This window comes from Magnolia sinica, chromosome 11, assembly GCF_029962835.1.
Source record: "Magnolia sinica isolate HGM2019 chromosome 11, MsV1, whole genome shotgun sequence".
NCBI lineage: Eukaryota > Viridiplantae > Streptophyta > Magnoliopsida > Magnoliales > Magnoliaceae > Magnolia > Magnolia sinica.
Window position 1 is genome coordinate 10,143,301 of NC_080583.1, and position 13,601 is coordinate 10,156,901.

General features: G+C 40.4%; 1 protein-coding gene across 1 annotated transcript; it reads left to right on the forward strand.

The window, feature by feature from the left end:
* The first annotated feature begins 7,056 nt into the window (after nucleotides 1-7,056).
* On the forward strand, nucleotides 7,057-9,486 carry LOC131218787 (pentatricopeptide repeat-containing protein At2g13600-like). Its single transcript, XM_058213587.1, has one exon. The coding sequence runs from the start codon at nucleotides 7,581-7,583 to the stop codon at nucleotides 9,336-9,338; it is 1,758 nt and encodes a 585-aa protein (XP_058069570.1). The 5' UTR covers nucleotides 7,057-7,580; the 3' UTR covers nucleotides 9,339-9,486.
* The last annotated feature ends 4,115 nt before the right edge of the window (nucleotides 9,487-13,601 follow it).

Here is a 13,601-nt window from a genome sequence, read left to right on the forward strand (position 1 = left end):
ATCCCTTTTCTCTTGGCACTCCTCATGTGCTTGAAGTCGGGGATAAGAAACCCGATGGGATCACGGACCGCGGGGCCTCGGCCTCACGCATTGGGGGGTCTAGGCCTCGCACCCAGATTAGGGCATTGATAGATGGGGTGTACCAGATTCCCCAATCTGCTGGATGAATGAACCTAACTAATGACTTGGCTAACACGACCGCATCGCATCGCATTAGTTAGGTTGGCGACTCGGCAGTCGAGGTCGCACTGAGGGAGTGTTGGCATTGGCGATCGTTAGATGGCGTCGCACGAGGGAGTGTTGTGGCAAGGGCATCCATCATATCATCCAACATGCATGCGCATTAGCAAGACTAGACAGATGTTTATGATTGATTGCTTTTCATTAAATCTCTATTGCAATTAATGCTTGTTACAACTTATGGCTAATAGCACCCACTGAGTTGATCACTCACTCCCACTCTGGGACGGTGTTTTAAAACACCAACCAGACCCTTTCATAGATGCAGGTGACTCAGGACTGGAGGAGCTTAGCGAGACGAGCCTGGACGAGGAGTTGGAGCTGTCGTACTTTCAGCTGATGGAGGGATCGCCGCCCGCTTGAGGAGCGGTATTGGATGGCTGGGTTATGGGCTCAGCCCCTTTCTTTTGGACATCATATTTTTTTTGTTGATTTGTTGGGCAACGCCATGCGCAACCCATTTATATTTTTGGACTTGTATATGTTTATGTGAGACCTCTTCATTTCAGCAGACTTTTGCGTTTATGTTTCATGTTCAGGGGACTTCAGGCCGCGCAACCCAAACAAATTAAATGCACATTAATGAATATCTGTAAATGGTGACTCTCGGGAACTCGGGAGTCAAGCAGATGCGTGACCCCTGATTTCCAGGGTGTTACATAGATTTACTTAATTTTTAAGACCATCATCTAAAATGGACTGGAGAAACAAATGGACTGCGTGGATATACATCACATCATCAAGGTCGGCCCCACAGTAAGGGTAACACCTAATCCGCTCCCATTATGGCTTGTTTGGTAGGTGGAATTGAATGGCATTGAATTGTAACATGTAACGCCCTGAAAATCAGGGGTCGATCATAAACGCAACCCACGAGTTCCAACGCATCACTTATACAACATAGATAATGATGATTAAATGTTGTCTGTGTTAGTGCATTAATCATGAGTGAAATTATACCAAAACAGTAATTCATACTCCAGATCAATTCATATAACACAAGCGGAAGACTGGAAAATGTATATAGACGTGTATGAGTCAAAAGGATCACGATCGGTCTCCAGAGTATGAATACATCAATGAGTCATCATATACATGTAATAGTTCAAAAATAGTTCAACTATAATAATAAACCCTGTAGCCCCGTCGATCCGGATGGCCTAAGCGAAACCACTGGAGAATTGCATATATGAGAACTGGCTTCGCCTCCTGAGTCGCATTGTCATATGTAACTAAGACAGAGTTTGGTGGGTGTTCAGAACACCGTCCCAGAACGTGGGAGTGAGTGATCAACTCAGTGGAACAATAAAGCAAAGGTTAACATGTTCTCAATTCAGTCAAGCAGTAATGATAAAGCAGACATATCAGACATTCCTAGATACTCTTATTAATGCAAGGATGAAATGTAAGCATGATGCATGCCCTCACCTACACTCCCTCGTGCGACACCATCTTATGGTCGCGGTATGCTTTCTTCCCTTTGTGCTCTTCAACCCAGGGCACATGCAGTGCGATGAAATGAGCATGATTACCGAGTTTATTATTAGTCCTTTTCATACAACAGGATTGGGAAGCTAAGGTACCTCCCTTATATCAATTCCCAAACAATGATCCAATCTAGGGTCGTTAATCCTAGTAAATCTCATACGATGTTACGGTTCTAGGTCGCTGCAAATGGCTCGTCACCTTATCAGTGCAGGCTTAATGTACTCTTGTTGCTACGTAAGGGCTCGTTGCCTCTACGCAGTTTTAGCGTACGCTCGAGGTCACTACAAAGGGCTAGTCACCTTATCAGTGTAGACCGACAGCTCGAATACAGTGTCCCATACAACCGTATTCGGTTCACGAGTCTGGGTTGCTCACTGGTCACTACGGGGAGGCTCGTCACCCCAGCGTAAGCCGACAGCTCGACCACGATGTCCTATACCACCATGCCCGGTTCATGAGTCTTAGTGGATCGAGGTACCAAGGTTTAAAAGGATTTTCACTTGTGAGTTTGATACCTTAGATTTAAGCAGTGGCGTCCATAAATAGTGAACATACATCGGGTCAATCGGGTTACTTGACGAGCTTGATTAGTACGAGCGCACGTTGAGTTAATCGACATGAAGTGCGTAAGCACTCCGTGTGACCTAACCACTGCCGACATCCCAAGTATGGCTCGGATTCATCGATCACGTCCTATGTGAGGAAACAATCTGAGCCACCTATTCAAAGCTTGTTACCGATTGCCTGGACTATTCCGTAGTCCCAAACATATTCAATTATAACAGATAATCATACCAGTTAATCAGAACAGTAATGGATCAACAATTCCAATCATACAAGCATGTGAGCATTTGATGGATTTCAACTTAAACATGAATTCACACATATACAGTGCCTAAGTAAAACAGACAGAATATAAGTTGCATGGAGGAAATCATACACATCGTTAAGGTAGTTGAGAATCTCTTCTCAACGCCCATATAAAGTATAATATATTACACACTTGATCATTCAGACATTTCTACAAATACTTAGACTACACATTTCAACATACATGACGTATGTTGGTGATAGCACGTCTTAGGGAAAATCCTTTCGCCAAGGAGTTGTTATACATAAACTAGCATAAACATACGACAATTAATCATGGCAAACACATGTTCAAATTTCATACGTATACAATACCTTCTACATATACATGGAATACACTAAACTCAATATAGTTCATATATATCAGAAACGCAATGCAAACATCGCATTTGGCATGTGAAATTTCACCCACATCAATAATAAACCATTAACCGACATTGAAAGTCTTGAAAACCATAACCTATACGTTTATAGTCCGCACCTTTCGCTGGTAGACTCGTAACGAACTCAGTTTTAAAGCTAAGTCTTTGTCTACGACAGATTGACAATTTATAGCATAACTTAGGTTAGCTATTTCATAACTTAAACTATCTGAAACCCTAAAACAGATTAGGGTTAGGTTTTCTTACCTAAGAACGGAATCAGAATCGCCTGTACAGCGATACAAGAGTGGCGGTTGAGTGCGTGGAATAACGGGATCGAATCCCAGGAAGAATTTCCAACTCTCACTCTCACTTTCTCTCTTTTTCCTTCTCTTCTCTTCTCTCTCTCTTAGGGTTTTATCAAATTCGTATGGGGTGAGAGGGAGAAGGTTTAAGGTCCTCATATAGGCCCAGGTTTGATGAGGATGACCCCAGGGCCAAGGTATACTTAGGTTATATCCAAATACGGACTGTTCCGGTCCAACGGAGCACTTTTGGTGGCCCATTTTTCACGTGCGGTCGGACTTAAGCTCCCTGTCCATAGATCTAGGTCAGGTTGAGTTTTCGTTCTGATCGGATTTACAGATCAGCTATGGCGGATCAGTTTCAGTTCAACGGTCACGGTCACTCGATCAGGGCCACAAGTACATCGACATGTGTGAGACATTTCTCCTGATCCGAGGGCGTATTTGGGTCAGATTCTGACGGTCTGAATCCTTATATTTGGCATGCAAGCGACACGACTCAGATTACTTAAATTCGAATTTTTATTCCTAAATATTTTCACGTTTCTCACACTATTCGCTCCGGGCTTAAGTTGTGCATTTCTAGACACAATTAGAACTTGATTTTCGAAGGTGTTATCAAGTCCAGTAATGCGGTCATATCCGTATAGTTTCGGGGTAATCGGACTTTCGACGTGCGGTTTAGGTCCGATACGGAGTTTCGGTGTGCTCCCGAGAGCAACCGGGTTTAAGGATGGATTCTAGATTTCAGGGTAATGTAGCGTCAATAATTTTGCATATTTTTAGTCTTGCAGATTATATTTAAAGCGATTAGTGCTAATTTCATAAGCACTCTAGTTTAACATTTGCTAGCATTAACCTAATTTCTAAAAGGTTTTAGTCCTGGGTAATTTCTGCCGGAGGTGGTACTCGGGTTTTGTACAGATTTTTCCGAGACGTTACATAACACATGGGATTAACATCATTATTACAAATGATTGTATATATTAAAATACCATGGTATTATCTAATCCCATGTTTGGGATAAAATTTTTGAAACGGGAGAACACCAAATTAAGCAAAATCATGTTCGGTGGACCATGAAATTGTAATCAACGGACCAAATTTGCAATGGATGTCATTCACTTGTACACGTATGTAACTAAAATCTCACGTGTAAACAGTGTATATGGATGTGCCACATGAATAAATGCATGCATCAATGTAGGGCCCACATGTGTAGTGGATTTCAAAATCCATGGACATCCGGCATAGGACCAAATGCAATTCCACATAACTAAATGCAATTCCATCCTACCTAATCCCAACTTTTCCCATCCTCTCCAAATGATGGATGAAATTGGATGGACTAGATACAATTCTATCCTACCTAATCCCATCTAATACCCTGTGCCAAACGCACTCTTAAAATGTCATCATTAAAAGGCATTCAAAATATGTGGGTCCACCTTGTCATCCAATTTCTTCTTAAGGTCACATAAGCTTGAACGAAGGGAAAACACAAATATCAGCTTGAACGAAAACTTCTTTGACCCTCAAAAAATTTTCAACGGCAAGCGTTCAATTCCCTCTGTTTCCTGTGGTGTGGTCTACCTGAGAGTTGGATCTGCCTCATGGTAGGGCCCATAGGGCTTTGGCACTATCTAGCTGGTGGGTGTTGTGGTCACCAGCCAAACTACCTCCCAATTTTCAACATTTCTTATGGTGTGGCCCACCTAAATCTTGAATTAAATATATAGCCACAATGCTGTGGCACACCTGATGGACGTATTTCCTGCTATGTAACGCTCAGTGAACACAAATTACGCCCTATAAGACCACATCTAGGCCGCACGTTTCCAGAGCTAAGTGGGCCAAGGTAGTGTGGGCGTGACATCCACACCATCCAAAAATCGCTCTGGCTCGTGTGAGCATCCCAATTCAAAACTCAAGTGGGTCACACCACTGATCAGATTTGAGGATTGAGATCCACACCATTAAAATCCTTCTTGGGCAAGTTTTGAATTGCTTGATATTTAGTTTCCCTTCATCCTACCATGACACAACTTATGAAGGGATTGGATGGCATGTAAAGATCACCGGTCCCAGTAAGGTTTGAAACTTGGAAGGTAAGCATCTCTATCCCCAGTTATATTGATTTGGATGGTTAGATAATCTAATCAAGGTTACTTTGAGATAGATGGGTAATCAAAAGTGGGTTCACATGATGCACGTTTGCTTAAATCACGGGACTTTTTTCACTGCAATTATACGTTAAGATCATTTCATCAAAGGTATTTAAGTGGGATGGGCCCATGTGATGGATGACTCTAATGAATGCTTGAATTTCCTTCATATATATAGAGAGAGAGAGAGCAATGTTGACATGCGCAGTAGTTCTCACGTGTACTTGTAAAAACTTAGAACTCATCTCTCATGATATAAGCCTAAAATTTAAACTGTTTACATGATGCAACACCTCATAAAGCCAGCAAGGCCCATCGTTTACCTTTATTTAAAACTTTAGTAGGCCATGGTAAAATGAAACAATTTTCTCTCTTGAGTTGCCTCTTTCTTTTGCATGGCCCACTAAAGTTTTAGATACAATAAAAGTTAGGCCTTAGGGGTGGAGGGTTTTATTAGGGTGCTACATCACATGGATAGTTTAAATTTTAAGCTCATATCATGGGAGATGAGTTCTTAAAAAGTTTTTTAGAGTTCTCAAAAAGTGAAATTGCTTAATTTTACTATAGCCTACTGAAGTTTTGAATTAGGCTAAAAGTTAGCCTAGAGTTTCATGTGAACAATTCAGATTTTGGGCTCCTATTAGAACTGTACATGAACAGAGTTAGTTTAGTTGCCTTGCTTGACTTGACTCGAAAAAGTTGGATTCAACTCGGTTCGAAACTGAGTTTCAGCGAGTCGAGCTGATTTTTTGACGTCGAAAAAAATTTCAAACTGAGTTTGAGCTTGCCCGAGCTCGACTCGACTCAGATTGAACCTAATTCAAATCGAACTCGGATCGAACTAGTTTGGTGATTCGGTTACTTTGATATTGATGTTGATCACCAAGTGTTTGATGAAATGATTCAACGAGGTGGCGGAGAGCGGCAAGGAAGGTATGTTTCATCAAACAAATACTGTTTTTTTTATTTTGATGTTGCCTACAAGATGTATGTTTGATGAAATACTTGTAAAACCATTGCTAGTGTTCTACATACACTAAGAATTTGAAGGTGCAATTTATATGTATATGAAAATGCTACATGGGCGAACTTGGCTCGATCTTGGCTCAAACTGGCTCAAGTTGCCGTCTGAGCTGAGCTGGCTAGTCAGGACTGAGTCGAGCTGAGGTCAGCTAGTGGCCGAGCCGAGTCGACCTGTGCCAGGTTTGACTCGTGTACACCTCTTGCTCCTATCATATGAGATGGGTTTTTAAGAAGCTCTTCTAATGAAAATGGTGCGGAGGCGAGCATTCCTCTCTTATAAATATTCTAAAAGAAAATTTAAATTTCAGAATTGGACGGTCAAAATAGCATGCTATTTAAGACTTACAATCGTTACAATAATAGCCTTAATTCCACCTAATAGTCTAATACAGTTCAATCTCATTTTTTTTTTCAGGTTTTCCGTCTAACCGTTCAAGGTGTGAGTCCCCTAGGGCTGGAGTTTGAAGAATGCATTGTCTTCCACGTGTACAGTAAAAAAATTCAAGTGGACCACACCATAGGAAACTATGAATATGAAAATGCTACATTGGAACCTTTCTTGGCCCTCTCTGATGTTTCTACGCCATCCAAACCGTCGTTGGATTCCCACCTGGATGAAGGAAAAACACAAACATCAGCCCGATCTAGGATTTCTGTGTCCCTCGAGAAGGTTTCAATGGCGTGCATTCAACGCCCACGGTTTCTTGTTGTGTGGGCTCACTCGAATTTTGATTTTCCTCGTGCTTGGGCTACCGTCCTAAAATGAACTGTACAAACGGATGCACGGAGTGGATATAACACACACATCACGGTGGGCCCCGCAGAGCCTAGGGTTACGGGATTTTTAGTCCACGCTTTTCCTGCTCCAATCTGCATACTGTCGGTGTCTCACAGCATGTGATGATCCAGGCCCGTTCATCTAGCTCTTACCATAGATGGCTGAAGCAGGAAAAGATCTCATCCACACAAATTGGCTTAGATACAATAACTCACCTTGGCAAAGGTGATGATCCCCTTTCGGCCATTGGTCAGATTCTTTCAATATTGACCGTTTGTTATAGGAGCTTCTAGATGGACGGTCTGAATCACCTCTCTCGAAATGCAGAAGAGATCTCACTAGCATCCAAATGCTAACTACTATTTGTAGATACGCTAACCGTCATGGAAATCGTTTTCATTCCTTCGCCGGTCACATGTTCGATGAAATTCCCGAAAGAAGTGCCCTTAACCTGTTTGATTCATTGCCTGAAAGAAATCCCTGTTTCTACAACTCTACAGTTATTGGATTGGCTAAACATGGCAATGTCGAAGAATCACTCAAGTTGTTTTGTCGTGCTAACAGCTTGGGAATAAGGCACACGAAGTACGCTCTCTGCAGTGCTCTTAATTCTTGTATGAAAGCGCTCAATCAGCGTTTGGGTTTGCAAATCCATGCCAGGATAATTCGAATTGGGTATGAAGAGAATCTCTTTCTAAACAGTGCTCTTGTGGATTTATATGCGAAATGCGATGCGTTGGTTGATGCTAAGAGAGTTTTCGATGGTATGGAAGAACATGATCAAGTTTCATGGACTTCAATTATATCAGGATTCGCGCAAGATGGGTTTGGAAAGGAGGCTTTGGAATTCTTTAAAAAGATGTTGAAGAGTGAGATTAGACCCAATTGCTTTACTTTCACCAGTGTCATTAGTGCTTGCACAGGTCTGGAGTCGGCTTTCGAGCAAGTTGCATTGCTTCATGCTCATGTTATAAAGCTTGGGTTTGAGCCCAACAATTATGTCATCAGCTCTCTTGTAGACTGTTATGCAAAATGTGGTAAAATCAGAGAAGCTATGTTGGTCTTTGATGCAGCTGTTGAGAGGGATGTTATTGTTTACAACGCCATGATAGCAGGCTTTTCCCAGAACTTACTTGGCGAAGAGGCCTTGAAACTGTTTATAGAAATGCGTCAAAGCGAAACAAGTCCGACCCATTTTACATTTTCCAGCCTTTTGAATGCTTGTGGGAGTCTGGCAGTGCTCCGGCTGGGGAAACAGATCCATTTGATTATTACCAAGATGGGTTTGGATCGAAATGTGTTCATCACGTGCTCTTTGGTTGATATGTATTCAAAGTGCGGGAGTGTCGATGATGCTCGCTGCATCTTTGATAGCACGGTCGAACGAAACAGCATCTTGTGGACCTCAATGATCATGGGTTTTGCTCAGAACGGAAGGGTGGAAGATGGGCTTGAGCTGTTTGAGCTATTGGTGAAGGATGGTGTGAAACCGGACCATGTTTGCTTCACTGGCGTATTGACTGCTTGCAACCATGCTGGCTTCCTAGACAAAGGCATAGGCTATTTTGATTCGATGAGAAGTGAATATGGTTTGGTTCCTGACTTAGACCAATACGCTTGCATCATCGATCTTTATGGGCGAAACGGGCACTTGAGAAAAGCTAAGGAGTTGATGGATTGCATGCCTTTCGAGCCTAATTCCGTCATGTGGAGCTCCTTTTTGGGTTCATGTAGAGTTCATGGTGAAATAGAGCTTGGAGTGGAGGCCGCGAATCATCTTTTGAAAATGGAGCCTTTTAATGCCACCTCATATGTAACGCTTGCGAACATGTATGCCGATGTTGGTATGTGGGATGAAGTAGCTGAGGTTAGGAAGATGATGAAATGTAAGGGACTGAGGAAGAGGGCTGGATGCAGTTGGATTGAAGTCGATAAACGAGTGCATGTTTTTTCAGTTTGTGATAGTTCTCATCCTCAATGGCGAGAAATTTACAGTGAATTAGATAAGCTGATTATGGAAATGAGACAGTCTGAATATCTCCCGACGGCAAAACGAGACGTCAGTATTGGTAATGAGGAGTTTGACTTGTGTTGCAGTGATGGATGAGGAACAAATGGAAGCATGGATGCAGATGTGAATGTGTATAAATGGCAGAGTAAACAGGAAATTCATTTGGGGCATGTTTGGTTTTCCGATTACAATTGTAAATTATTGGAAATGGGTAATGATTACTTATTCCTTAATTGTGACATCACCCACATTTGTCTGCAATGAAGAATTTGCTACCATTGTTTGTTTTACTTGGGCGTAACTAAAAAAATAGTAATTTTATGATGTAAAAATGTAATGATTATAATTTTCTTTATCTGTTTCCTTTACCGGTGTATCTGACTCTCGATTTATGAGCTGTATTAAAAAAAAAAAAAAAACCTATAATGACTTATTTACTTTGCATTACACAAGAAATTGGAAAACCAAACTTGCCCTCGGAGAAATATTCACTTACAGGCTATGGTGCATTAGGATTTCAGCCATAAAAAAAATTCAGATGGGCATCTAATCTGGATTGTTGGACTTTTTCTGACAGCCGTATTTATATGCAAGTTTGATTTGCCCAATCGACAGATCAACATTATTTTTGGTCCATGATATGTTCATGGTGTACCCTACCTGTTGAACGGTCTAGGTCTGCCCAATCATCGACTCATGTTTCATCCTCCCACAGCAGTGGGAATTGGTAAATACTTTGGTAGGGTGCTGGGCTTGGTACATCTGCACATGAAAGTTGCAAACATGGAATTCATTAACTGAAATTAATCTGTCTAAATTATGGAATCCACTGTTGCTACGTCATGGCTCCGAGATCAAATCGGTTGAACAATCCTTTTTTTTTTTTAATAATGTGCTTAGAATATATCCGGCGCATTGCTGTAGGATACATTAAGACTTGCATTAGATTTTAGGTCATCTTTCAATAATCCAAGCTGTTTACATGATAATATTAGGGCTCATTTGGAACCAACAGTAAACGGAGGTTTTAGATGATCAAAACGAGGATTTTGCATTCATTTGGAAATTGTCCTGCAATTGTCAATTTGATCCCCTTACTCGTTGTTGATGCAGTTTTTTAGTAGACCTTCCTTGGTTAACCCTCTGGGACCTGCACAGGAGAAAGTAAGAGACAAAGGAGGCCCTGACTTGTATAGGGGACCCTCCGATGCCCAAGTTAGGACCTTAGGTCTTTTATAGGATAGAATCTTAGGGAAAAGAGTCTCCAGTCGGGTATTAGGATTTGTGTATGTACATTTCATTGGCTAGAAGAACCTCTATTTATATGAGAGGGAAGATCACATCGTAAGGAGTATTTCTCATTTAGAATTCCTGATATGTTGGAGATCTTCTTGAGATTATGGCTGTTCGAGATTCATGGGATTTAATTTTATCTCTCGAAGATCTTGGGAGAGATCTTTGGGCTGTTAGAGCAATTCCTGGACTGTTAGTTTCGGAAAAGGTTGGGTGGTAGAGGCACTAGATATAGTAGACATAAATAATATTGAGCTTTTTATTAGATTAGCACTTATCTTGTCAGAGGTTATGCCGACCTATGGCTGACCTATGGCCGACTTATAGCCGATCCATGACTGACCCATAGCCAATGTATATTCAACCATACATATGTTCGATATATATCTAACTTATGGTTTAGGTCGACCTATAGCCGACTTATGATTTATGTCAATAATCAGCTATTTAAGTGGACTTACAGTTGCATCTTATTTAAGTGGCCTTACAGTTATATCGACCTATTTGAAGGTCGACCATTCCTTGCCAGTAAATGCCTCTTAAAGCACAAGCCCTATTGAGTCCGTGTTGATTTATAGAGTTAATCTATTCCATAAGTTGTTCTATTTTTCCCCCAACACTCGTCAAACTAGGTAATAAAAGGCATTTTCACTAATAACCAATCTATTTGGTTTTTAGAGAGTTGGCTTTCAAGGGAATCCTTGATTTCGATAACCATCGTTTTGATGGTGCATCCAAACAAGCCTTTACATTGTACCAAGGTGGCCAATTGAGTGCCATGATTTTAAGACTCGGGGTAAGTTTGATATGAACCATTCAATTCAACTCGGACCCGTGTCATTTGATCAGGTTCAATAGCATAAGTCACCCTCAGAGTCACCCCCAACTCTTGAGTCATTACAACCCTGATTAGACTAACAAGTAAATGGGTTGTTCTAAGTTGTGTTTTTAATAACTTTATTAGCATAATTCAACCCACGGATATCTGTCTCATCGATAGTTTGTTCAACCCTAGTGTTTTTAGTATCAGCATCGATGCATGTATCGCCCCATTGGATACGAAAACATATTAGGTATTGCATGTACCATTGTTTTTAGTTTTTAGTTTTTAGTTTTTAATTAATTAATTAATTTATAATATTGGAAAATTGGTCTAATTTATTTATTTATTATTATTTTTTTAAAAGAAGACATTAATTTACACTTGAAAATTAAAAGATCACAAAAAATAAGCATACATGATAAGTTTCTTTCATATAGAGTCGAATTATACATCACCTGACAGAAGTGATGCAACTATATTAGAAAACAATTCATCTAATTTAAATCATAGACGACGTGTATGGAAACATAGCAAACATATTCAAAAGACAAAATTGTACTCAATGTAGAGTTCATTTATTTTTAAAAAATATGTTTATTTTTAAAAAAATAAATAATTGAGTGTAGATGATGTCAAGATCAACATACAATCATACATACATAAATATAATGCATAAATAATATTTAGTCAATGTAAATTTTAAAATTTTTACTTATTTTTATTTTTTATTTTTTAAAAAGTTTTATCAATTTGTAAAACAGCCTTCAAGCACTTTCACATGACTTTTTTACACTCTAATTGCAAGTGAATTTGATAAAATCAATTTTTTAAAAGATTTTTCTTAACTATCTCTCTCCCTCTCTCTTTTAAATTTCAAAAATTGAAGGTCAAAATTCACAATTAAGCATGCAAAATATATAAAATAATGAATTACTAATTTTAATCCATAGATTTCAAACAATTTAACAAAAACAAAAATTCAAATTAGCAAAAACTCACTGATTGAATTTCTAGTACCACACACTATCTGATCTCAATTATGCAACTCAAATTCTTTTTTTCTCTTTAAAAAATGAAAATGATTGGTCAAAATCTCTTTAATAGATTGTCAAATGAAGCTCTACTTTTAGAGATTAGCCACAAAGCTCTTAAAAAATAAGTGACGGGGATGTCACATTTTCTTTTAGAGCTTATTTGACTTATGCAGTAAAATATATTTTTTTATATTAATTTTTGGACAACTTTATTCTTAAACTTTTTAAATAATTCTCATATTTGCCCTCCTCTCTTATCTTTTCAATATCCGTGGAGCAACTTATATTGAAGGTGGGGCTCACATGCTGGATGGTCTATATCAAGGTGGGCTCACATAATGCGTGGTGACATCAAAAGTGGGTCTCACATGATGGATGCCTTACATCAAAGTGTGGCCTTACATGATGGATGACCCACATCAAAGGTGGGACCTGCATGATGGACATTGAAGGTGGGACACCATGATAGAAGGTTGACATCATATGTGGGCCTGCATGACGAACAACACATATTGAAGGTTGCAACCCACATGATGGATGGTCCGCGGCAAAGGTGGGATCCACATGATGGATGGTGAACATCAAAGTTGGGTCCCACGTGGTGGATGTTCCACATCAAAATGTGGCCTCACATGATGGACTATTTACATCAAGTGGGCCCCACATAATGGACAGTCCATAGCAAAGGTGGGACCCACATGATGGAGGTGGACATCAAAGGTGGGCTTGCATGATGAATGGTCCAAATTAAGGTGGGCCTACATAATGGATGGTTCACATCAAAGGTGGGCCCTACATGATGGATGATCGACATCAAAGTGTGGCCCAACATGATGGACCATCCACATTAAGTGGACCCCACTTGATGGACGGTCCACATCAAAGGTGGAACCCACATAATGGATGGTGATATCAAGGTGGGCCCACGTGATGGACGGTTAATATCAAAGGTGGGCTCACATGATGAACAATCCATATTGAAGGGGGGGCCCGCATAATGAATGGTCCACATTAAGGTAGTCCACACAATAGAGAGAGTGGGCCACACATGATAAATGGGCCACATCAAAGTGCGGCCTCTCGTGATGGACAATCCACATTAAGTGGGCCACACCTAATGGAAGGTCCACATCCAAGGTTTCGCATAATGGACGACCCATATCCAAAGTGGCTCAACATGATGGATGATCCATATATAAGGTGCACCCC

Coding starts and splice junctions, on each gene's coding strand:
- LOC131218787 (XM_058213587.1), top strand. CDS start 7,581: ATGCTAACTACTATTTGTAGATACGCTAACCGTCATGGAAATCGTTTT.